Genomic DNA, 26,878 nt, shown 5'->3' with positions numbered 1-26,878 from the left:
TTAAAAAAACTGAATGAGAGAATTTTAAGAACTATCAAGAAGGTAAGTTGGGAATTTAACTTTGAGAATCGATGTCAATTACAATGAAGTGGAAAATGTGTTTTCTCAGAATAATTAGTGACAAATACATTAAATTCCTATTGGTAAGATTATTATTTTAAAAATTTGTCATCATATTAGCAGTGATATTATAGCGGTATATGATAAAGAAGTACATAATCCCAAGTTTTAGCCACCCTGTATAAATGTAGAAGTTAAACATCTAAGAGACTCTTAAAAAGGTATAAGATTTTAGTGTTTGTGATTGAGATGGAAACAATTAACTGCATGGGTAGTAGTCTTTGTTCTCCCCAAATCTTGTTTACTATAAAAATAATTGCTAAAAGTCACTTGAAAATGGACAAACTAAATGACACCCTAGTGGCTCAGTCTCTTATATTCTGAGGTGTATGATGAGATAAACTGATTCAAAATGGCCCTAGTGTGAAAATTTCCTGTTCAAATCCAAAGTGATACATTGATGAGGAATCTGCTTTTTGCACTCTTGCCTCACTCTGAGTTTCACAGGGCAGTCTGTGAAGATCAGAGATATCTGTGTTTTTTTTTTTTTTTTTTTTGAGACGGAGTCTCACTCTGTCGCCCAGGCTGGAGTGCAGTGGCGCGATCTCAGCTCACTGCAAGCTCCGCCTCCCAGGTTCACACCATTCTCCTGCCTCAGCCTCCCAAGTAGCTGGGACTACAGGCGTCCGCCACCACGCCTGGCTAAGTTTTTGTATTTTTAGTAGAGACAGGGTTTCACCGGATCACAGATATCTTTTGTGTCTTTAAGAGGTAACCTGACCTCTCCACTGAAGGGCGTGTGACTTTCTGATGACAGAAGGTATGTGTTGCTAGTCTCCTGTTTCTCTACTAGCTCATCTCCTTTAGTAGAAGATTGTAAATATTAAATGTGATGCAACAAGGTAAAGTTAATACAGAATAAAATCAAAGTAGAACTGTCTTTACATGAATAATTCAGGGTGAAAAACAACCCAAAATATAATATATGTTTGAGGATTTCTTAAAGTATTTACATTATTGCCTGTGGAGAATTAGTCAAGCACCTGCATACATAATAATAGGTTTGTTAATCAATATAATGTAGAGTGAAACTGATAAATATTATGACAATGAAGAATTAATTTGAAATTTTATAATCATTATAGATGTAATAATAATTTATATTTAGCCCAGACTTTAAAAATGAATTTTTTAATGGATACATCAAATTGTGAATGTCAAACATAATTTCTCATACACATACTTATATTTAATTGAAGCAGATTTTTTTAAGAATGTAATAATGAAGTCGTTTCCATAAAATGCAAATCTAAACTTAATTATAAATAATAGGATGACCTAAAAAAATTGAGCCAAACATTGCAAAAAAGATGTACTACACTGACATGAGACTCCTACCTAATTAGTTATTTTACACAGTCAGTATGAATTAGAAATAATAAAATGGCAATTGTGTTAAAAATAATTAAAATATCTAATATGTATTGAGGACTAATGTGCGCCAGGTTGTATGTTAAGTGTTTTATATATATTATACTTCATAAATTATTTTCCCCAATGTACATTAGTAAACTGGGGTTGTAGACACTAAGTAACTTTGTAAAGGTCATGCATTATGAGTTTCAAAGCTATAATTAATTTTAGGTCTCACTGGCTACAGAGCTCATTGACTAGATTATTAAATTATATTTTCTGATTTATTACAATTACTTACACAACCAAAGTGACCCTCGCTTCCTTTTAAAACAACCACAGGATCTTTCTTTTTTTTTTTGTTTTTTGTTTTTTGTTTTTTTATTTATTTATTTTTCTTTATTATTATTATTATTATTATTATACTTTAGGTTTTATGGTACATGTGCACAATGTGCAGGTAAGTTACATATGTATACATGTGCCATGCTGGTGCGCTGCACCCACCAACTCGTCATCTAGCATTAGGTATATCTCCCAATGCTATCCCTCCCCCCTCCCCCCACCCCACAACAGTCCCCGAAGTGTGATGTTCCCCTTCCACCACAGGATCTTTCTGAAAGTTTGAACTTAAAGTGTTCTTTCATAGATGGTCCAAACTTATATTTATCATTTTCAGTTTTCCTATTTTAGTCATTAAATCAATTACCAATAACTTCTGTAAAATAAAGAGTTAAATCTTTTTCAATAGTATTTAGTTTATGCATAAGTTAATGTAATGTTTTACAAGGTATAAAATGTTTCTTTAAAATTTTAACAATTTTTCTGATTTCCTCAATCATTCAGAATAAAAAACATTTGCCAAGACCTCATGCCCTTTTAGTAAACGAATGTAAGTCACTAACTTAATGTATTTTAGTATTAAAAGTTGGTCTATATGCTAACAAATTATTCCTCCATCTTTAGCACTCAATCCTTACATTAATGAATTTTAAAATTGTCATACAATTAGGGCATTTTATTTTCAAATTTCAATTTTAGTTTTTTACACAAGTATTCTATTGGTGATAAAATATTTCTGTAGAATCTGACTTTAAATTAATGAAGATATTTATATTCAATTACTTCTTAGTTTTCACAAATGTATTGTTTTTTATTGTTCTCATTAATAATATTATGTCAAATATAGAATGCCTTTTAGAAAATGACCTATTGTTTGAAGAGATTTCAGTTTAAAACTTTAGGAAATTAGTACCAGACTTTTATATTGGTCAACAGCAAATGAACATTATTACTCAGCCTCCAACACATGCAGTTTGCCTATACCAGGGATCCTGTCAAAATATACACCATTTATAGCTTCTTAAGTGCAGTTATCATAGAGCACAGTCCCTCACATCACACAGCTGCAGAGATGAATAAACAAAGAGGAACCTACTCAGAAGTGAGTCTGGCCCAGGACCCAAAGAGGCAGCAAAGGAAACTTAAGGGCAATAAACGCTCCATTTCAGGAACCGAACAGGAAATATTCCAAGTAGAATTAAACTTTAAAAATGCTTCTTTGGATCATCAAGGGAATGACAAGACATATCACTGCAAAGGTAAAACATTAAATAGATCTTCAATATTATTGTTCTAGGATGTGCAGTTGAATGCAGAAAGGTAGAGAAAGATTAGGGAATATTTTGCACTTGTGACAATCAGAGGTCAAAGTCAGGATCTAATATTGTAATATGAAATCTGAAGCCTGATTTTATTCAGGCATTGTTCAATTGTAATCTGTGATCAACAACTCATGGAGCATTATATTTACTGAAAATGAAATGGTATATTCTGAGAGAAAGATTACTAGAGTAGATACAGATTTAGAGGACAGAGTTTATCATTATGTTTCCCTGTGCACGTGGGTTCTCTTGTATGTAAACCTTCTCATCAACTCTCTATCTCCCCTCTCTCAGTGCCTCTATTTCTCTCCCTGCAGGTTTACTGCCACCTCCAGAGAAGCTCACTGCTGAGGTCCTAGGAATCATTTGCATTGTCCTGATGGCCACTTGTTAAAAACAATAGTTCTTGTTCCTTGTAAGCATATTCTTGAAAGATTATAAGGGAACTTTTCACTATAATGACTGGAAGCGCCTTGAAACATTTCATGATAATGAGGATTAGAATTCTCTTTTTAATGTATATATCTGAACCCCAAGATAATATGGTTCTTCTGAACTTCTCAAATTTATAAATAACAGAATAATTGTAGAAAACATTTGTTTATTTTTGTGTGTGTATTAAATATATATGTATATATGATACACACACAGATGATTCAGACATGTTTTAAGAGAAAAAATATTTAGAAAAATTAATTTTTGAAAGTGGTTAGATCAAATATTATAAGAGATGGTGAAGTTTTATGCTAATGGCTTTGAAAATATTTGTTTTAAAGATCTCATTATTTTTATAGAAAAGTCATTTTTATTTCAGATTGTTCCAATTTAAAATAATTTTAAATTTTGTATTTCAAAGTAAGCAACTGAAATTATTATAATTTGTCTAGATATTAATTTTGTAGGAATTACTTTAATTTTTCTAGGTATTGGAGTACCGGAGCAGAACAATTTTTCCCTGAATAGAAGAATCCAGAAATGTACATTATGATTGTCAATGTTCTGATGTTAGTACAGTTTATATTTTGTCTCTAAAGGGATGCAAAATGATAATAAAATGTTTTGGGAAAATAAACTATAACATTGAGCCATAAATGTTTATAAAATAAAGATTATATGAGGGCATTTCCTTTTCTCCAATGATAAGTAGAAATACTCAGTTAAAATCATTATACCCTCTTGTTGCGTTTAATTAAGTGAAATTTCCTACTACTATAAGATGATAAAAAATAAACAATTTTACTGTACTTAAAAAGCAGTTTTGTTCAGTGATGTTTAAGACATGTAGGGTGGATTTTTGTTTGCTGGTTTGCTTTATATGGGAACACAATTAAGGGATGAGAGGTGGACCTTTTGTTGTGCATGTGCGTATGAGTGACTAGTTATTTTAAAATACATATTTAACGGCCTATGAGAATGCATAGATATTGTGTACCTATATGTTTATAGCTTTGCAAATATATAAAATAATTTTCATTTGTAAACATATTTTTCTGCATAGTAATTCATATCTTTATTTAGCATATGATTGTGGCCATTGTCCTGAGGAGTGGATTACATACTCCAACAGTTGTTACTACATTGGTAAGGAAAAAAGAACTTGGGAAGAGAGTTTGCTGGCCTGTGCTTCGAAGAACTCTGATCTGCTTTCTATAGATAATGAAGAAGAAAGGGTAAGAAGTAAATGTTTCAACACTTTACTAAAAGCTTATTTCTGTCAGTATCATATTTGTAGAAATCATCCATATATTTACACATATATTTACTTCATATATTTTTAAGTCTGTGTAATATTCAACTGACTTCATAATATTTTTATATTCATATACTGTTAATGCACATTTGATTATTTTCAGTTTTGTTTTTCATGGAAACCCATGCTTCTATAAATGTTTTTATCGCCAAATAAATATAAAGAAAACTAAGCATGTCCTGGTCATGCATATTGATCACAAAGTGAATGGATTCATGATACAAGGCAGATCATGAAATAGAAGTTTCCAGCCCCAGCAGTCCTACCCCTGTGTATGCCTTCCTCACTTTTCCTGCCTCCTCTCCAAACCTTTGTATTGACATTTAATGTGATAAATAAGCTTTGCCTGTTTCAGGATTTATGTCAAGGGAATCATACAATGTGTATTTTCATGTGTGTCTTCTTTTACTCCTATATGATATTTGTGCAATAATGCAGTTAGCTGTTGTTTGTTGCTGTTCATGGCTGCATGATGTACATAGAACACTTACAATCCGTTCAGTCCTGTGTCTCTGGATGGGGAAGTGAGTCTCGTGTCCTCAGGGACAAAGAGGAACCTGGATGTGCACGTGTAGTCATGAGGTTCCTTTGCTGATCCCTCTCACCCGCACCTACCCTGGTGTCTTTTGGTTTGGGAGGAGAAGCACTTCCTTTAGCTCCTAATTGGTAGCAGGTCTCCTGGTAGATCATCCTTGCCAGTGGTACCAGCCTTGCCTGGTGTTGCTGGCAGGACTCCCTTTCAATACAGAGTGGGAGTGGGTTTAGCTGAGCCACCTCCTGTTGCCAGATTTGGTTCTGAGAAACAGAGGACTAGATCACTTTCTTCTGCTGAGTGGGGGAGTGAAGATGCCCGGACCACTCTGTTGATCCCTGATTCTGGGGTCCCAAACTATTTTGCCTTCCTCTTTCCACCTTTCAGAGTTTTCCTGTGTGTCTTTCATTACTTGCAGAGTTTAGAGTTGTATTTAGTAAGGAGTAGCAGAGAAAAAGGAGTCCATGTACCTGGTCAAGACCATTGTTATTCCACCAAAACCAAATCAGATAAAAGCGAGGGCTTACCTAGTTAGAGAGTGGTGTGGTGCCCAGAAAAGCCAATTTTTGGCCACTGTGTCGTTTATTTCCTCAATGGCAACCTTTCAATTTCCTTCTAAACTTCAAGAAGGAAAAGTTCCACTATGAGAAACATAGTGGAAAAATACATTTATTTAATCAGAATATCTGGAGAAATACATGCACAGTATCAGGAAATTTATTTCAGTTCTTACTGTGTCTGTCTTACCAACACAAGCAACAGTTAAATTACATGAATGACAATTTTGCTAATTAAAATAAGAAGAATGAATGTACTAAGTATAAAAATTGAAGAGTTCCTTTTAAGTCAAAATTACAGAAATTCGTTAACAGTTTTTTACACTATAAAAGTCGTTTTCAAGTTTACTATTTTGTTTAATGTGTTTATTTTGTTTTGAAAATTAAACATCCTGTGAAAGAATGTATTACCTGCACTTTTAAAAATTAATAAATGTTTAGAATTCAAAGAAAGCACCTAAAAATTAATAAAATCTTTTATAGTTATTATTTAAATGAAAATTTTTTATTTTTCATTAGAAATTTCTGGGCTCCCTGTCAGTTCCCTCATGGGTTGGCATCTCTCGCAGTAGCAGTGATCATCCATGGGTGTCAATAAATGCTCAACGTTCAAATTGAAGTAAGTTTTTTGAATGATGCTATATAGTAGAAGAATATAAAAGGTCAGGTTCAGAATAACATTATGAATAAATTTAAGTGCAATTATAGCCATAAATAAAGATGTTGAAAGTTAGTAAAATGTTGATATAAATATTAAGGAATGATCCACAATTACATTTTCTGTGGTTTTAGTTACCCAGGCTCAACCACAGCCAAAAATATTAAAAGGAAAACTCTAGGAAAAAAAAATTCATGAGTTTTAAATTGTTCACTGTTCTGAGTAGTATGATCAAATCCTTTATATAGTGTATGGCTCCATCTCACCTGGGACATGAATCATTGCTTCATCCAGGATACCTGCACAGCCTAAGTTCCCTGTCCATTAGTCACTCAGCTGTCTCAGTTATGAGATCGACTAAGGTGGTATTGTACGGCTTGTGTTCAAGTCACTCTTAGTTTACTTAATAAAGGCCCCAAAATGCAAGAGTATTTATGCTGGCATATTGTTATAATTTTTCTTTTTCATTATTATTAGTTTGTTTTAATCTCTTACTAATTTGTAAATTAAATCTCTTGCCTGATTTGTAAATTAAACTTTATCAAAGGTATGTATGTATAGATAAAACACAGTATATATACAGTTCAGTACTATCTATGATTTCAGACATCCACTGGGGGTCTTAGAACATATCCCCTGTGCAGATGGAAGGACTACTTCACTCAGTTTTCATATTATCAACTCATAATATTATTATATGGAAAATATCATCTGTTTTTACAATATTCTTTTCTTACAATTTGTAGAAAATGCTTTTGTTCCGTGAATTGTTGCCATACAATCTAATGGGATTATGGATTTTTCTCCATCACAGGATAACAGATTCAGATATTGGTAAACATAACTGTGTAATGCTGCACTCATCTGGGCTTAAATCACACAGATGTGGATCTTCACAGCTATATAATTGTAAGCGTAAACTTTAGAATTAAAGCAACTGAATTTGGAGTCTGTTCAGGTAATTGTAAATTTCATAAAATGGAAATAATATTTTGATTGAAAAAGTTTTAAAATAAATTATGTAATTTGTCCTAATAATGAAAAAGTTTTTCAAAATCAGTTATTGAAATGTAATATACACACCACTAAGTACAGATATTACTGCTGTTGTGTCTTGCTCTTTGTACTCAACATTATATTTGTGGCATTCAGTCTTTCTTAAAGTTTCACAGTATGCAAGTGTGTTTATATGAAATATCAATACTATACAATCCCATAGAGACAGAAAGTGGAATAGTGGTTGCCAATGCCTAAGGGAAAGTTGGAATAGACAGTGACTGTTTATTGTTAATGGTTTCTTTTTGGGATGACGGAAACTTTCTAAATTTCAGTAGTGATAGTCATAACTATGAATATACTAAAAGTAACTGACTTATGCACATTAAATGAATGAAATTTACGCTGTATACATGACATCTTAATAAATAAAAAAAAAACTCCTGGATTTATATTTGGGACTGAATGATATCTGAAGTAGTGTTTAAATATAAGATTTCTTTATAATATTGACTTTTCTAATCAGCATCATGCTGTGCCCTTCAATACATTAGGTTTTCTTTAATTTCTATCAGATTTGGGGGGATTGAAGTCTTATAGAAATACAGGTATTTCGCATTCATACTTTTGTAAATGGCACTTATTTTTCAATTTTCTTTAATACGTTTTGTTGCTGTAAATAGAAATATAATTGATGTCTGCATGTTGATTGTACCTCCAGTTACTTCACTGATTTTACCTGTTTATCATCAAGTATAGATATTTCTGGGTTTTCCATTTAAACAGCTGTTTGATATGCAAATTATAATACTTTTCTTTTTATTTCCAGATGCTATGAATTTTTTTCTGATATATTTTCACTGGTTAGGGATTCATTTCTAATGTTGAATAGAAGAAACAAAAAAAGTTCTGTGTATATTATATGTGTCATTTTCTGTTTGGGCAAAAGATACCAACATTTCACTTATGCTTAGGAATTTTTTATTATACTTTTCTCGTATTAAAGTAGTTTTATCATATTCCTGTTTTTCTAATAGTTTTTATCAATTGATGTCACATTTCTATCATTTTTATCAATTGAAATGATATATCTTCTCTCTGTATGATGTTTATTAAGTAAACTGCCTTCATTTCTTTCAAATGTTAGAGAAATATTGTGTTTCTGAAACAAGACCCTATTTATCATACTGTATTGCCCCTTTAAAAATAAATTGGTGCATACATTATATTTAGAGTAAGATTTGTTTCTTCATCTAGGCTCAAAAGAGATTCAGCTGTGTTTTTACAAGCTGTGTACATGAGAAATTTTGCTATCAAAGCTATATTGGGAAGCATTCCTCTTTCTCTATAACCTAGAAGCATTTGTGTAAGGGTAGTTTTATTTTTAAATGTTATTATTCACTAGTGGTTCCATCTAATTTATAAATTATTTTTTGTAGGAAAGTTTGTATAACAAACTCAATTTCTTTAATATATGTAGAGTTTACTCTGGTTTTTGTTTCTTTTATTGTGTTTTGGTAATTTGTATTTTCTAGGATTTTTTTGTTTTGTAGGATATTAAAATGTATTCCTGATATAGTTTAATATCTGGTATCTGTAAAAACGATTTTCCCATGTTTAATCTAGAAATAAAATGTTCGTGTTTTCTCAAATTCTTTCTATGTTAATCTCATCAATTTTTCAAAAGTCTTTTCAATAAAAATACCTTTGGCCTTGTTGAGCTTCTCTACCGTAACTGTGTTCTTGTTATTATTTTTTACTGTTTATTATTTTCATTTTTCTACTTAGTTATATTTTATTTCAGCTTTTCTGTTTTTAATCTCATTTGATGAGTGCTCAGATAATTCTACTTTCATATGTTACTATATATATATTTAAGGCAATTAATTTTTCACAAGAAAGAATTTGCTCTATTTTCTTTATAATTCATATTAAAATGTGACCATCCATTGTGATAATGTCTTTGGCCCATAAGTTATTTAGAAACATATTACTGAGTTAAAATCATACAGGTCTCCCAATTTTTAGTTATTGACCTCTATATTAGATAAACTGTATAGAGCATTTTCTGTGAAGCTGGAAATATTCTGCATTTCTATGTAAATGTGGCTAGTGTGACTGAGAAATTGATTTTGTTTTTTATTAGTTAATTTTACATTTGAATAGCTACATTTCAAGTGTCCATTGACCAATGTAGGCTAGTGATACTGCATTGAAATCACAGTTTAATATTTTTATATTAATATGCTTGGAAACATGAGATTATAGTGTACTTTTGGAAAATTTCCATGTGAACTTAAAAACAGAAGTATTCTGTTAGTATATACTGTCTGTACAAGTGTGTGTGAGTTTGGGCATATAGGTGATGGTTAATAGTGTAGTTCAAAACTTTTTAAAGATTCACTGGTGTGTCTGCTTCTGTGACAAGCTGTGAAAGAGAAGTGTTAAAACCTTGTTTTTGATTATCAACTTTTTTACTTCTTTCAATTCTATGTTGAACTTGTATTATCAGATACATACACAGTATAGATAATAAATATATCACTATGAATATGCTTCATTTCCAATAACAATTTCTGTTTTATATTATTACAGTATCTTAAAGTAGTTTTCTACCAGTTTGTGTTACATGATATATTTTTTCCATTTTTCATTTTCATATTTTTTATGTTTATGTTAAACGAGTATCTTATAAAGACAGCAAACCCCTATTTTTAAATACAAGCACTTTGTGTCAAATCAAAATCATTCCATATGTATCTGTTAAATTTTAAAATACATTATTATTTATATATTTTAATTGTGTGTATAAATGTATAAATATGTTTATTAAATATAATATATTATTTCGTTTCAATTAAACACTTCCAATTTTTGAACTCTCTTTTTCTTAACTTTTATATTAAGCTCTGGAGTACCTATGCAGGTTTGGTTTATAGTTAAACTCATGTCACAGGGGTTTGTTGAACAGGCTATTTCATCAGTCAGGTATGAACCCTAGTACCCATTAATTACTTTTCCTGATCCCTTTCTTCCCCCACCCTCTACCCTCAGGTAGCCACAGTGTCTGTTATTTACCTCTATGTGCCCATGTGTTCTCACCATTTAGCTCCACTTATAAATGAGAACATGCAGTATTTGGTTTTCTGTTTCTGTGTTAATAGCTTAGGATAATGGCCTTCTGCTGCTTCCATGTTGCTGCAAAGGACATAATCTTGTTCTTTTTTTATGACTGCCTAGTATTTCATAGTGTATATGTACTACATTGTCTTTCTCCAGCCTATCCTTGATGGGCATTTAGGTTGATTCCATGTCTTTGCTATTATGAAGAGTGCTGTGATGAACATGCAAGTGCATGTGTCTTTTGGGGGATATACCCAGTAGTAAGATTGGTGGATCAAATGGTAGTTCTAAGTTCGTTGAGAAATCTCTGGACTGCCTTCCTCAGTGGCTGGACTAATTTACATTCATACCAACAGTGTGTAAGTGTTCCCTTTTCTCCAAAGCCTTGCCAACATCAGTTGTCTTTGACATTTTAGTAATAGTCCTTCTGACTAGTGTTAGATGGAATCTCATTTCGGCTTTGATTTGCATTTCTCTGATAATTACGTTTCATATTTTTTATATGTTTTTTTCCATATGTTTGTTGGCTGCTTGTATGTCTTCTTTTCAGAAGTGTCTGTTATGTCTCTTACCTATTTTAATGGGATTATTTATTATTTGATTATTGTTTAAGTTCCTCATAGATTCTGGATATTGGACCTTTGTCAGGTGCATAGTTTGCAAATATTTTTCCCATTCTGTAGGTTGTCTGTTTATAGGAGTTTAAAGTTTCTTTTGCTGTGCAGAAGTTGAGCTTATTTTGTATATGGTATGAGATATAGATCAAAATATTTTGTGTGTGCATATTGATAGCCAAGTGTTTAAACATTTATTAAAAAGATTATACTTTCTCCACTGAATGCCTCTACATCTTTCTTGAACTATTCTACATTCCATATATTTGTGGATATATTTTTGTACTTTGTAGTCTATTTGATTAATCTAGGTATCTATTTATATACTAGTTCCATATCTTGTGAAAATTGAGAGAAAGCTACAGAGATTTCTCATGGTCCTCACTCATGCACTACCTCTCCCATTATCAATATACCCCACCAGCATGGTATATTTGTTATAATTGAAACATCATTATGACTGAAAGACCATAGTTTATGTTAAGTTTCACTCAGTGTTGTACACTTTATGGGTTTGGCCAAATACATAATGATAATGACATATCTTTATCATCATAGATCATACAGAATAATTGCATTGCCCTGAAAATCTTCTGTACTCTGCCCGTTCATCCTTTCCTCCTTCAAACACATGGCAAGCATTGATCTTTGTACTGTCTCCATAGTTGTTACTTTTCCAGAATGTCATATAGTTGAACTCATACCGTATATTACATCTGAGCCATTACATCTTAACCATATCATATATCTCAACCATTTTTAAGTGAACAGGTCAGTAGTGTTAACTACATTCACATTTTACAACAGATTTCTAGAATTTGTTCATTTTGCAAAACTGAAACTCTACACACATTGGACAACTCCCCTTTTTGCCCCTAGCAATCAGCATTCTACTTTCTGTTTCTATGAGTTTGACTACTGTAGGTATCTCGTATAAATAAATCATGCAGTATTTGCTTTTTGTGACTGGCTTATTTAACTTAGCATAATGTCCTTAAGATTTATCCATGTTGCAGCATGCAACAAGACTTCCTTTTTTAAAATAAAATATATTATCTTTTTAAAACATGTTTAAACAACTTTATTGAGGTATGATTGACATACAAAAAGCTGTACTTTATTTCATGCATACAACTTGACGAGTTTAGAGATAAGTATGTAACCATAAAACCACCACAATAATCTGTGTCATAAACATATCTGTAATCTCCAAAAGTTTCCTTCCACCCTCTTTATCTATTATTATTTTTTGTGATATAAACACTTAACATAAGATCTACCCTCTTAGCCAAATTTTTAGTATACAACATTGTTAACTATAGGTCCTGTGTGGTAAAACAGATCTCTAGACCTTATTCATCTTGTATAACTGAAAGTTTGTACCCTTTGACTAATACTCCCCTGTTTTTCCCTCTCCCAGCCCCTGACAACCACCTTTCTACTCCCTGCTTCTATGAATTTACTATTATTTTACTCGCATAATGTCCTTCAGGTTCATCCATGTTGTTGCAATAGGGTTTTCTTCTTTTTAATGGCAGAATTGTATTCCATTTTATACACATGCCACATTTTCCTTATCCACCAATTCATCAATGGGCATGTATGTTGCTTCTATGTTTTAACTGTTGCAATGAACATGGGAGTGCAGATACCTGTTCAAGTTCCTGATTTCAACTCCTTTGACGCTACAGAAGTAAGATTGTTGATTCATATGTCAACTCAATTTTAAATTTTTTGAGGAACCTCCATAATGTTTTCCATAGTGACTGTACCATTTTACATTCTCATTAACAGTGTGCAAGGGCTCAAATTTCTTCACAACCTAACCAACAGTTGTTATTTTCTGCTTTTTTCATAGCGGCCATGCTAATGGGTATGAAGTGATATTTAACAGTGGTTGTGATTTATGTTTTTCAAATGATAGTAATGTTGAGCATCTTTTCATATGCTTATTGGACATTTGTATATCTTCTTTGGAGAAATATCTATTTGAATCCTTTGTCCATTTTTAAATAGGGTTATTTGGATTTTTGTCATTGGATTACATAAGTTCTTAATATATTCTGCATATTAATTCCTTATTAGATACATGATTTTGTTGCTTTGATCATTTGCTGTGCATACATTTTTAAGTTTAATGCAATCCCATTTGCCTATATTTTGCTTTTGTTGCCTGTGATTTGGGTGTTATGTCAAGAAATGATCACTAAATCCAATTTCATGAAGCTTTCCTCACATGTTTTCTTCTAGAAGTTTTATAGTTTTGGATCTTATCATTAAGTCTTCAATACATTATGAATTAATATTTGTAGATGGTGTAATGTAAGGGTTTGACTTCACTCTTTTGCATATGTCTAACCAGTTTTCTCAACACTATTTCTGGAAGATACTGCCCTTTTCCCATTGAATGGTCTTGGCACTCTTGTTGAAAATCACTAGTCCATATGTACCAACCTTTATTTCTGCATGTATTAAGTTGTTGTTCCTATGGAGAGCAAGTGCCTGGGGTATGCTATTCCTCTATCTTGTTGATGTTGCCTCCTTCCAATCTAGAATGGTATTCAGGGCAAATGTGGGTTCTGTGGAAAGTAATGTGGTCTAAATGCTCCTGGTGGTGGGGGATACCTTGACCATTTTCTGATTTTCACACTGACACAAATCATCTCATAATCCGTCCTACCTGTTCCACAAGATTATCTCAAGGTCTTTGTCTTAAAATCCTCTTCAGTCATTTGATTATGATGTTTTGAGATAAGGATTTCTACATGCTGATTCTATTAGCCATTAGTTTGCTTAGCATCTTGGATGTATACATTTTTAAAAAAGCAAATTTGAAAAGTTTTTAAGTCAGTTTTGTCTTAATATTATTTTTCTACATCTTTCTGTATTCTCTTTTTCTCTGGGATGAATACTTTCTATTAATCTATTCCTGAATTTGATCAGTTCTTCCTTTTGAATCTAAGTTTTCTTTCCAGCCAATTTAGTGAAGTTTTCATTTCAAGTAATGTACTTCTCAACTCAGAATTTGGTTTATTTCTTGGTTTTCATTTCTCTGCCAAAATTTCCTACTTGTTTTCTCATTGCCATCGTATTTTCATTTAATTAATCGAACATACTTTTCTGTATAATTTAAGTACATTTATAATAGTTACTTTAAAATATATTTTCTGATAAATCTACTATCTAGTCCCAGAAAAAGTCAGATTTTATTGACTGATTGTCTTTCCCTCCAAGTATGGAAGACATTTTCCAGTTTCTGCATGTTTTCTAATTTCTTATAATAGATATTTTTTATAATATAGCATCATACAAATAAATTTGGGGGGTTTATAAAGATTTTGGGGGGTAACTTACATAAAATTTTACTGCAGAATCTTTCTTCTTTAAAATGCATTTGCTGATGTTTTTGTTTCAAATTCTAATTTTTTATTTTTATTTTTTAGCCCCATTTCCTAGGGATTGCCCTTGTGAATTGCATAGCTTGGTTGTCAGCCAATATATTATTTTAAAAGGTTTATTCAAAAACCTTAAGTTAGTAGAGGCTCCACTCTGTGCTAGTGATGTGTGTGTGTGGTGAAGGAAGTGTTCATAAATTTGCAATCAGTTCTCAAGTCTCCTTGGGCTTTTACTTTTTACTGGAATCACCTTGGTCTCCTCTAAACATATGCATATTTTTTTCAATAATCAAGAATAAAATCCTGTCATTTATACAACATGGATGAACCTGCTGAGCATTATGTTAAGTGAAATAAGGCAGATACAGAAAGACAAATATCACATAATCTCACTCATATGTAGAATTAAAGCAAAAAAGAGCTGATATTATAGAAGCAGAGCGATCACCAGAAAAACACCAGAACAGTGGTCAACAGAGACTGGAGGTGAGCAAAAGAGAGGGACAGGGTGAGAGCTTGGTCAATTGGTACAAAGTTATAGTTAGGTAGGAGGAATAAGTTCTGTTCTGTTGCATAGTAGGGTGATGATGATTAACAGCAAGATATTGCATATTACAAAATAGCTGGAACAGAGGCTTTTGAATGTTCTCACCACAAAGAAATGATAAATACATGAGGTAGATGGATACACTAAATACCCTGATTTGATTATTTAATGTAACATATATATGTATTGAACATCAAATTGTACCCCATAAATATGTACAATTACAATGTGTCAATTTAAAAAAAATTTAAAGAATATGTAGAAGGCTAATGTCATGAGGTCTACTGCACTCTCATGTTTAGGATTTTGTTATATTTATGGCTGGCACTGTTCTTGCCCCAGAGGAGACTACACCTCAGACTAACAAAAAAAAAAAAAAATGGGGTTTTCTCATTCATTTCCTGCAAAATTCAGCACTTTGAGTTGAAAAGCAGTGGTCTGTTACACTATGCCCCAACCTCTGACCGCTAATCAAGTCTGTCCTTGTGGCAAAAAACACTGTTGATTTTCCCCAAGCTGTAAAAACTGCAACTGCTACTCACTGTGCTGGGTGTGGTGGGTGGGCAGGAGGCACGGGAGCAGCACTAGGTAAACTTACTACAAATTTGCTGCACTCTTCCTTGAATCTCTAGCAGTTTTTCCAAGAATAAATAGTTCACAAATGATTGTTAGCCTTTGATCAATTTCCAGAGACCTGGAATTGTTTTGTTAATTTGTCCTCTTCATTCAGTCGCAGCAATACATTTTTATGTGTTCAGTGCGTAACACTCATTATCTTAGTGAATTGAAAGACTGAAAAGTAACAAGAATTAGCTTTGCTATTACAAAATTTAAATTAGTATAATAATATTGATTTTGCATCTCATAAAATTTGTTTACTTATACAAATTCTCAAACTCTGCCAGTAATTTTTTATGGATTGCAGTCTCCCATAAAACCACTAATCATTTGCAGGTGTGGCCAAATGGCCCAGCTTTCTATTGCAAACACTAATCTTCTTGAGAACTTCTATATTTTATACCTAGAAGGAATAACATTAGAAAGAAAAGAGCAATATGTGAACAATTGTATAAATATTTGTTTCCATAGACAAATTATATAGAAAATATTCAGATTTAGATATATAACTATTAAATAAGTCATCTATTCATAAAAAAAATTGTTATATATTACCAGTATTAGCAATACATTTCCAATATCTTCAGAGAGGAACAAGAACTGTGCACATTTGAACTTTTACAAAGACAAACTTCTTTTGAATTTTGTTCAGAAATAAAAACATGCTTGTAAACACCAGCTTATAAACAAGTTTATAAACACTTAAGTGTTATAGCTTACACAAACAATATAACGTTACTCCTACCATCTGTAAAGAACATACTTCTAATTGCTTCAAAAGCCATACAATTAGGTTCTTAGAGCTATTTTTAAATCTTTACATTATTTTAAAAATACATATCCAGGTACATACTCTTTCTTTCTTTGAGACAGAGGCTCGCTCTGTCACCCGTGCAGTGGCACAGTCTCGGCTCACTGAGATCTCAGCCTTCCAGGCTCAAGCAATTCTTCGGCCTCCACCTCCAAAGTAGCTGGGACTACAGGCACTCACCACCATGCCTGGCTAATTTTTCGTAGAGATGGGGTTTCGCCATGTTGGCTACGCTGGTCTCAAACTCCTTACCGCAAGCAATCTGTCCACCTCGGCCTCCCAAACTTCTGAGATTACAGGCGTGAGGGATTGTAGGCATGAGGGATTACAGGCATGAGCCACCGCACCCTGCTATATTACTTATTTCTTAAACACCTGCGATTCATTAAAATACACCATGTATAAATTATAAATCATAATATTATCAAGAACTGTTATTTCTAAGTGCTGAATAAAATGAATATTTCCACTCATATATTCAGATGAATTAATTTCTTCTAGTCTTTGAAGGTGTTTAAAATGACAATTCAACAATTGTGGGTGGCCCTAAGGTAGGGCAGTTCTAAAACTAGCAAGTTGAAATTGGTGAGGATGGATCTCACGCTGTGACTGGCCAGGAGGAAGAGTTTTCATCCCAGAGTGCTGGAGCTAGATACTGGAAGGCATGGAACAGGGATCCGGACAGCTAACAAGAACTTGCTGGAGGGTAAATACCACAGGATGTCATGCAAACATGCAGCCGGTAGCCACAGCCATAGGAGCAAAAGGAGAGAAAGTACCATAAAACCAGGAAGAAAAACCCCTTCTCCTCCAGACTACACAGTGCCTTTTAGGGACAAAATTTATCATATAAGCTGGCAAGGGAGAAATTTTATGGGATCTGTTTTCATTATGGTAGAGCAGGATGGTGAAGGATAGATTTGAAACTAAGAGACAATAAATTAGTAATAAACACACAAGGTTACTGTGCAGCAACCACAGTGTTGCTATATAACAGCCATTTAGATATACCCCACTTCCTCAGAGAATGAAACCAGCACTACATTCTAAATCTGTTCTAGTGTAGCATTGTCAGTAATTAGTTCTGCTTTCTGCTTTCTGGTAGAGATTGGTATTTCCACTGAGAAATAGTTTTCTTTGTTAATATCACAGTTCCACGTAAAAACATCATTTGCTTCTATGGCATGTGGCCCTTAACCATTTGTGCCTGTTCTAGCTCCATTAATATCAAATTCATTATCTTCTGAGTAGGTCACATTGTCTGCTCAAAGCATGGAAACCCTGCCTTGTTAACCTCTTCCTTAAAACCCCTCAAAGGCTTTTTACTGACTACATGGTACTATCAAACAACATAGCTTAGATTATAAATCTTTCTTCTCGCTTGAAGGGGTGGCCTGCCCCTCCACACCTGTGGGTGTTTCTAGTTGGGTGGGACGAGAGACTGAGAAAAAAAATAAGACACAGAGACAAAGTATAGAGAAACAACAGTGGGCCCAGGGGACCGGCACTCAGCATACCAAGGAGCTGCGCCAGCACCAGTCTCTGAATTCCCTCAGTTTTTATGGATTATTATCTTCATTATTTCAGCAAAAAGGAATGTAGTAGGAGGGCAGGGTGATAATAAGGAAAAAAAACATGTGAGCAATAGAATCTGCGTCATTGAATCTGCATGTTCAAGGGAAGGTACTATGACTGGATGTGCACGTAAGCCAGATTTATGTTTCTCTCCACCCAAACATTTCAGTGGAGTAAAGAATAACAAGGCAGCATTGCTGCAAACATGTCTCGCCTCCCACCATAGGGTGGTTTTTCTCTGATCTCAGAATTGAACAAATGTACAATCGGGTTTTATACCGAGACATTCAGTTCCCAGGGGCAGGCAGGAGACGGTGGCCTTCCTCTATCTCAACTGCAAGAGGCTTTCCTCTTTTACGAATCCACCTCAGCACAGACCCTTTACGGGTGTTGGGCTGGGGGACGGTCAGGTCTTTCTCAACCCACGAGGCCGTATTTCAGACTATCACATGGGGAGAAACCTTGGACAATACCCAGCTTTCAAGGGCAGAGGTCCCTGCGGCTTTCCACCGTGCATTGTGCCCCCGGTTTATTGAGACTAGAGAATGGCGATGACTTTTACCAAGTATACTGCTTGTAAACATTTTGTTAACAAGGCACGTCCTGCACAGCCCTAGATCCCTTAAACCTTGATTTCGTACAACACATGTTTTTGTGAGCTCCAGGTTGGGTCAAAGTGGCTGGGGCAAAGCTACAAATTAACAACATCTCAGCAAAGCAGTTGTTCAAGGTACAGGTCTTTTTCAAAATGGAGTCTCTTATGTCTTCCCTTTCTACATAGACACAGTAACAGTCTGATCTCTCTTTCTTTTCCCTACATCACTCACACCCTTTCTTGTGGTTCCAGGTTGCTTCAGGCTCTGTTTTCATCTCCAGCTCTTCATAATGCCACTTAATAAACCAACAATACCAGACTGCATATAGCATTTTTTATTCATTTTAATGTCTGTCTTCTATGTTTTAGAGATTTCTGTCTTTGGTATTTTGTATGTTTTAACAATATTACCTTGATTTCTGGCATTTTTTTTTTAATCTCCAGAAATCACCCAATCTAGGACACCTTCTCTAACACGATTTTCTCATATTTAATACTGGAGGCCTATTAGAAAATTGTCATTTATAATACTATCATTTAAAACACCCAGAGTTCGTGTCTACCATTGTGAATTACATACTAATTTAAAACCATATGCTTCTGTGTATGCCTTAAATAGAGTGTGGACAACTAGATGACAGGAACTGTGCTTTATTCTTTAATGAATTTTGTTTATTCATGGCCAAACAATATGCTTGCCCCATAATAGATAAAAGCTCAATAAATAAATATAGAATGATATTATGAATATATCAGTAATTTCCTATTTACTTATTTTTGTTAAGCTTTGGTACTATTACTTCTATGTGAAATTATGAAGACAACATTATTACAGTGCAGAAAAACGCCAGGGCCTCTTGGCTAAGACCTCAAGAGGAGCATTGTAAGATTTTAGTAGTGATTTTTATATTCACCAAAATATAATGCAAGCATTGTAGACTTTTAACTACTTGCATTTTTTATTCCTTTGCACACAAATGAAGCTAGTGGGGATAAAGGAAGGAGAAATAAGTCAACTAAAATTTGAGCACCTGCTAATAGGTACATAAGAGGGAAAAAAACGTGACTTGGGACACCTTGCTTCGCTCATTTCTACAATTAATGAGCCATTTTCCTTTGGAAGAAAAATGCTGTCTTATCCCTATATCTGTGTCTTTAGGCACTTGTGGTAAGTAACGTCACAAATTTAAGACATCTTCAAAATTCTAGACTTCTTTGATATTTGAAGCACTGAAGTAAACACAAAATCCATTTGAATGCAAGATGCAGAAGTCATTAAAGGCATCGTTCCATTTACGAGTGTGGAGATTATCACTATAGCAGGAAATGAAAGGTTTAATGGCAAACAAATAAGCAATCAGAGAAAAGTAACCAGGATGCTAATAAAAAATATGATGTCATCTGACCTGCAAATCATGCACGTGACTTACTTGAGAGCAATTGTTTAAAGTTACATTTATTTATGGCTATTTATTTATGCACAATTATAAAGATAATACCAGAGTGGGAAAAACCGCTTTTCTGTTCCATTATACTATATAGATTGCAATTAAACAAACAAAAAATGGTGTGTCCTAGCATGGATTAAGTTAATATAACACAAATATTTGCTAAAGATATTTCAATTGAATTGCTAAATTTTAGAATTATACAAAGTTTCAACTGAGATGGGGTCAAAAAATCATTTCATCATTCCTGGCTTAGGAAGCTGTGCCAGAGAATATTAATTAATTGCCAAGATGATGATCTGTTTTTCCCCGAAGTATAAATTCAAGATTTATGGAATCTCTGCCTTGAGTTCATATAATTACAATACACCAGTTGACATCATATGTCAGTACGTAGCCCATTCCATTCAGCCTAGCTGAATGGAAAATAGGTTCTGAAAACATATATATATATATTTGTTAAACTATGTTTGCAGACTGTTTTACTTTTACATTAGTCATCATTTCACTTCTGCTTCAGTATGCCCATGCGTGTCCAGATGAGATTGGGTGCGTCATGGTGGTGTGGCCATAGATGCCCCTGCATATGCAAAGACTCAGCTCTATTTCTTCAACTCCTTTTTATTTTCTTTATTGTCCATGTGAATTTTAAAAATTTGTCCTTTTTGACATGTCTTTTGTCAATTCAAACACATTTACCAAAAGGTCAAGATTACAAAATGTTTGCTTGGCAATAACTGCACATCTTACGCGTTCATATTTGGGCAAGTGTCCAGTAAACACCTCTGACCACATCCAGTTTTAGTATCACAGCTTGAAGCCAGCAACCTGCCAAGCGCTCTGTTTCTCACCACAAATTTGCTGCGTGTTAAGTCTTTCCTGTGTACCAGAAGAGAAGGGTTTTCTGAGGCCACAGGGCGAGTTAGCTTACTGACCAAAAAGGCCAGTTGATTGTTGGCTCTTCTCAACTAATGAAAGTAATTAAATAGTTTATTGTGATGATGGATGTTCTCAAATGACTTTGAGCCCAAGCTGTTTGCAAAATATTGTAACTTTTCTTCTAACAATAGTTTTTTAAAGTTATATAGATATGTCTATATGAAGTTTGTTCAGGTACTTTTACAGTCAAATTATTCTTTCTGCATAAGTTGAGTTGGTTTTACTTCACTTATCAGAAAGTATTTTATCTGAAAACTATGCTATGTCCTTTTGCAATTCACAGAGCATAAACCAGTAAAAATGCCCAGCAAATCCCCAATAAGTTTACTGTCATAACTACAGCAAAGTGAGTGTATGTTCAACATTGAGAAAGAAATTGGAGTTTTAACATACTATTTCTTTATCTAAGTAATTGTTTTAACTCAACATACAGGACCCATTTTAGAATTTTCTTCTTTAAGAATCCTTTCCACGCTCCGTCAGTTGGTTTCGGGACCTTTATATATGACAATAAAACTCTCCCTGTGCTTAGCTTTATCATGGTATTTATTTCAAAAAACTTCTTTTAGCTATGTCTGGGGACTTCCCAGTTGGCTGTAAGTTGCCGTTTGAACTAAATGAAATAGGCAGGATATTCAAATGTTCTTTTTTATCCTATTCCTATCCCCTTTTCTCAATTCTGTATTTAAGAGACAATCTCTATTCAATCGAAAACTACATATGTAAAAATAACTCTTCAGGAAATTGTGATTCAGGTTTTCCCCATAAAAGCCTGCATTTACACATTTATTCATTTCCTTTCAAAAACCAAATATTTGTTGAAATGTGGTTGTTAGAAAATATCAGCCTGTATTTCCTCTATATAGATCTATTTTTACTCTATAAAATAGTTAATAGAAAATGTTGATTAGCTGAAAAGAATCTTGGTATGTCAGAAAATATTTTCTTCAACTTGTTTTATATTCACCTATCTTGTTTAATTTTGAATTTGTTTTATACTTATTCATTTGATATCACCTAAACTAAAAAGTAATTTCCAGCTGGGTGTGGTGGTTCACGTCTGTAATCTCAGCACTTTGGAAGGCTGAGGCAGGAGGATCACCTGAGGTCAGGAGTTTGAGACCAGCCTGACTAACATGGTGAAACCTCGTCTCTACTAGAAACACAAAAATTAGCCAGGTATGGTGGCACATGCCTGTAATCCCAGTTACTCTGGTGGCTGAGACAGGAGAATTGCTTGAACCCAGGAGGCGGAGGTTGCAGTGAGCCGAGATCGCCCCATTGCACTCCAGCCTGGACAACAAGAGTGAAACTCCATCTCTTAAAAAAAAATAAATAAATAAAAGTAATTAATTTCCATGTGGGCAAAAACTTTCTTTTGGATTGTTTACTTTGACATTCTCAAGACCTAGAAAAGTGCATAGCAAATACTATTCGCTAAAGAAAAAAAAACTGTTGAATAAATTTATTGTCCAACTTTAACACATCACATGAAATTGTTTTCCTTCCTTATATTTCAGAGTTTTAAGATTAATAACTTTGGTTTTTGTTAAAATTTTATAATGTGTTCATCTTATATTACTTTATATGATGTCTTATGTTAGTATTTTAAATTAATAAACATAAAATATATATTTAGCTAATCTTGTTCATTGGTATCAATTCATATATTTACTTATTTTTATGTATACTGGGGTATATATTTAAGTTTCTAATTCTTCTGCATATGATGTATATATGACAGAGATGCAATTTCATGTTTTTTATATTAAAATTTAAAAATTCCCAGGACTAATTTTTTTTTAACTTAAAGGCCAGTGTGATAGTAACCCAAGACAAATTATTGAATAGGAGCTAATTTCCCACTTTATCTGCAATGTTACCTTATATTTTTTAATCTATGCACATGACTTTTTCTTGTCTGTATTTTTATCCTTCTCAATTTGTCTATCTATGCCCCACATGCCACTTTGCCTTTATTAATACGGTTTTAACATAGGTCTTACTATCTAGTAAAACAAGGCTCCCACATTTTCTTCATCTTCAATAGTGATTTTCCTAATCTTGACTTTTGTAATTTAATGTACATGTAGAATTCTGCTTTGTAAGTTCTACAACAAAACCTGAGGTATTAACTGGAATTGAATTGAATCTCTAAAATATTTAGGATTAAATGGCATCATTTAAATTCATCATTTTCAAATCCTAAAATGTTATTTAAAATAATGGCAAAACTACAATTACTTTTGCACCAACCTAACATTTATCCAACAATGGGTGGTCTTAACTCTTTTACCAAATTAACAATATTTTTGTAGTGATAAGGCGGAAGTACTGTGGTTTATGTTTTTCCACAGGAAGATGAGATTATAATATTTGTCACATCTTTCTCAAAGATAGAAATTCACTAAGTATCTCCACTTTCAATTCTAGATCAGGAACTGAGGACATATCTAAATTTTCTAGTTTTATAGAAGGCTTTTATCCACAAGAATCAAGATCTTCCCTCTCTGAGCAGGTGTGTGTATGTGTGTGTGTGTGTGTGTGTTTATTATTCAAGATATGAGAAATTATATTTCAACCTCAAAAAAATAAAAATATTTACACTATAAGGTAATTCTAATTGTTTCTTAGATGCTGGAATAGAACTCCTGAGGATACAGAATTCTTATCATTTCTGATGTATATTCTATCACTGTATCTGATGATAGGTAATTAGGATATACTTATTGAAGAATCAGAAGTTGTAATATTACTATAAGAAGAAGCCTTGTCTCTAAGCAAAACTGGAAAAATGAATCTTTACATTTAGGATGAGAAGAATTGAGTTTCAATTTGAATTCTCAAATTTTTGAGTTTTCTGATGTTGTAGGGGGCACTTACCTTTGATACACATCTTTACATGCAAGGTGAAACAAGTTATATCTGTGCTTTCCAACTATCATAATCAAATATGAAATAGCTTTTATTTTTAAAATCTAAGCACTATGCATATTTATTAAATAGTTTTTTTTTCTGGAAGCTCTGCTATGCATTGCTAAGATGTTACTATATAAACATGTGAAATTAGTTTTGTTAATGATGATGGTGATGATAATTTGTTGATGATGATGATATGGGCACGTTGGATTAAAATGCACTAGACAAGGACATTCAACAAAAGTGCATATAACTTACCTGAGTTTAGCTTGCAGAAAGAAAACTAAATTATTGCCAGATAAAATAAACAACTAGAAACACTTGATCTTAGCTAAAAGGCCAAGAAGCAATAAATGACTAAACAGAAAACTATGTGTGTTGTTATCTAATATCAGTAACGTAAAATATTGGTATTAAATATCTCAATGTAGGTGAATTAATATATTAAATTATATTCTTATGACATTTCAAAGTAATTGGCGATTATTTTACAACCAAGAGAAATGTATAAAATTAATTTTCCTGGCTTTATGTGAATTATCATTTCTATTCTTTTCTTAAAGGTATACACAGGGGAAAAGTTTTTGCATTTTACTTTTTTATTCAAAATATTTTATCTCACCACGGGAAAGAGAACAAACAACAAATGCCCAGTTTTATTTTATTCAGGAATCCTTTGTGCATTGAAGACTTTAGATTCCTCTCTGCGGTAGACGTGCACTTATAATTATTTGATGGGGTGGATTCGTGGTCGGAGGTCTCGACACAGCTGGGGTATGTTTTTACCACATAAGTGTGTAGTTTTGTTTTTATACAATTTTAAGATACCAAGAATTTCATACAAGCATATAAGGCATAGGCAAGCAATTTACTCTGATTCTTTTCATGTTCTATTTATGTTGATTTCCTGTTATGGTCATATTGTATTTTAAATCAAGTCTTCCAAAACTTAAAAACTTTTTTTCCCTTTATTTTATTAACTATATTATGGGAAAGTCACTCACAACTTGGGACAGCTTGAAATAGTGAAATAGATGTGGAGTCAGACTTGAATTTTACTCAAACTTTTACCGCTCTCTAGATTTGAAGTGGGGTCAATCTGCAGCCTCTGTGTAGCTTAGTTTAGTTTCTTTTTCTATCAAATACAGGCATGAAACATTCCATATTTATCTTAGATTTGTGTAATATTCAAATCAACTGACATGTATTTTAAAGCACTTTTTATCCTAAAGGTGTTTATAAATTTATAACTTATTCACAGTTGGTAACATTATATTAGATAAGCTTTATGATTTTGGCCATCTCTAGCATTCAATTTCTTCATCCATAAAGTGATACCTACTCTCTTTACTCCATATGTAAAATAACTGAGTTAGGTATTACATGCACAAACAATGTCTAATTTTACCTATAAAATATAATTCATATTATCATTTACTTTATAAAAGGCTTTTGTACAACAAACCCCCGTGACATGAATTTACATATGTAACAAACCTTCGCATGAACCCCTGAACCAAAAATAAAAGTTTAAAAAAAGGCTTTTAAGTAAATATTAATCATCAGTAAATAATTAATATTTCAAGAGAGCAAAATTATTCTTTAAGTATTTTGTTCAGAGGCAAGATTATCTGTCTTTGTTCTAAATCATTAGATCCCACTATTTTAGCCTATGTATGTGCTTCATTATGAAGAAAATTAGACAGCTGGGCACAGTGGCTCATGCCTATAATCCCAGAAATTTGGGAGGCCGAGGTGGGTGGATCACCTGCGGTCAGGAGTTCGAGACCAGCCTGGCCAACATGGTGAAACCCCGTCTGTACTAAAAATACAAAAAATCAGCCAGGTATGGTGGCACAAGCCTGTAATCCCAGCTACTGAGGAGGCTGAGGCAGGAGAATGGCTTGAACCCAGGAGGCGGTGGTTGCAGTGAGCCAAGATCACGCCATTGCACTCCATCTCAAAAAAAAAAAAAAAAGAAAAGAAGAAAATTAGACACACTACTATTTACAAAAGCTTACTAAATGATTGATGTTATTGATGCTAAGTTCATTACATTTTTATTTTATTTTTAAAATACCCATACTGGATTGTGATAGTATCCTTTTCTTTTTTATTTCTTTTGTCTTTTGCAAATTAGGAAAACTGGGATGCAAAAGCTAGGTTATTTGTGAAGTTATCAAGTTTGTATTTGTGGATCTGTGATTTAAATACATGTCTTTCTCCCTACATCTGTCTTTTCACTACACCAAGTCCCTTTCTGGTAATGTTAGGTTTCATTATACATTACGAATTAACTAATTTTAATAGTATATAGGATTTTGCTAAGGGTACTTTGCATGGCATAAATATAGTTTTATTTATATAGTAAAGTGTAAACATAATAATGTAGTAATGTAAAACAAAAGTAAGTTCATGTTGTACTTTGAAAAGGATAGTCAGGGGAAGTACATAGATGGAAATGGCAAGCTGAATTTTTAAAATTTATGCCTCAAATGGCAGAAAGGCCATGACTCATATAAGCCTGAATTCTTTTTCTCTAGAGATGAGTGAATTTCATAATTATAACTTGGATCTAGCAAAGAATGATTTTTCAACACGATGGCAAAAGCAAAGATGTCCAGTAATCAAAAGCAAATGTAGAGAAAACAGTAAGTCTTATGT

The 26,878-nt window shown here is 33.1% G+C and overlaps 2 protein-coding genes across 2 annotated transcripts in view; both read left to right on the top strand.

Annotated features, from left to right (window-relative positions):
* The first annotated feature begins 2,850 nt into the window (after positions 1-2,850).
* KLRC4 (killer cell lectin like receptor C4) lies at positions 2,851-4,790 on the top strand. The gene is given in 6 exon segments (XM_054444076.1): positions 2,851-3,074; positions 3,455-3,523; positions 3,526-3,552; positions 4,061-4,114; positions 4,656-4,740; positions 4,742-4,790. Coding segments are annotated over 6 exon segments (471 nt in total). The 5' UTR covers positions 2,851-2,887.
* Positions 4,791-7,569: 2,779 nt separating this feature from the next.
* The window catches only part of KLRK1 (killer cell lectin like receptor K1), a 35,565-nt gene continuing 16,256 nt past the window's right edge, over positions 7,570-26,878 (top strand). Inside the window, exons 1-4 of the mRNA XM_054444075.1 lie at positions 7,570-7,592; positions 23,729-23,813; positions 24,884-24,988; positions 26,758-26,865. Coding sequence (XP_054300050.1) covers positions 24,949-24,988; positions 26,758-26,865 — 148 coding nt within the window. The 5' untranslated portion in view covers positions 7,570-7,592; positions 23,729-23,813; positions 24,884-24,948. The remainder of the gene's footprint in view (positions 7,593-23,728; positions 23,814-24,883; positions 24,989-26,757; positions 26,866-26,878) is intronic.

The sequence above is a fragment of the Pongo pygmaeus genome, chromosome 10 (assembly GCF_028885625.2).
Source record: "Pongo pygmaeus isolate AG05252 chromosome 10, NHGRI_mPonPyg2-v2.0_pri, whole genome shotgun sequence".
Classification (NCBI taxonomy): Eukaryota; Metazoa; Chordata; class Mammalia; order Primates; family Hominidae; genus Pongo; species Pongo pygmaeus.
Note: the sequence above shows the minus strand (reverse complement) of the source record. Positions and strands in the feature narration are given on the sequence as shown.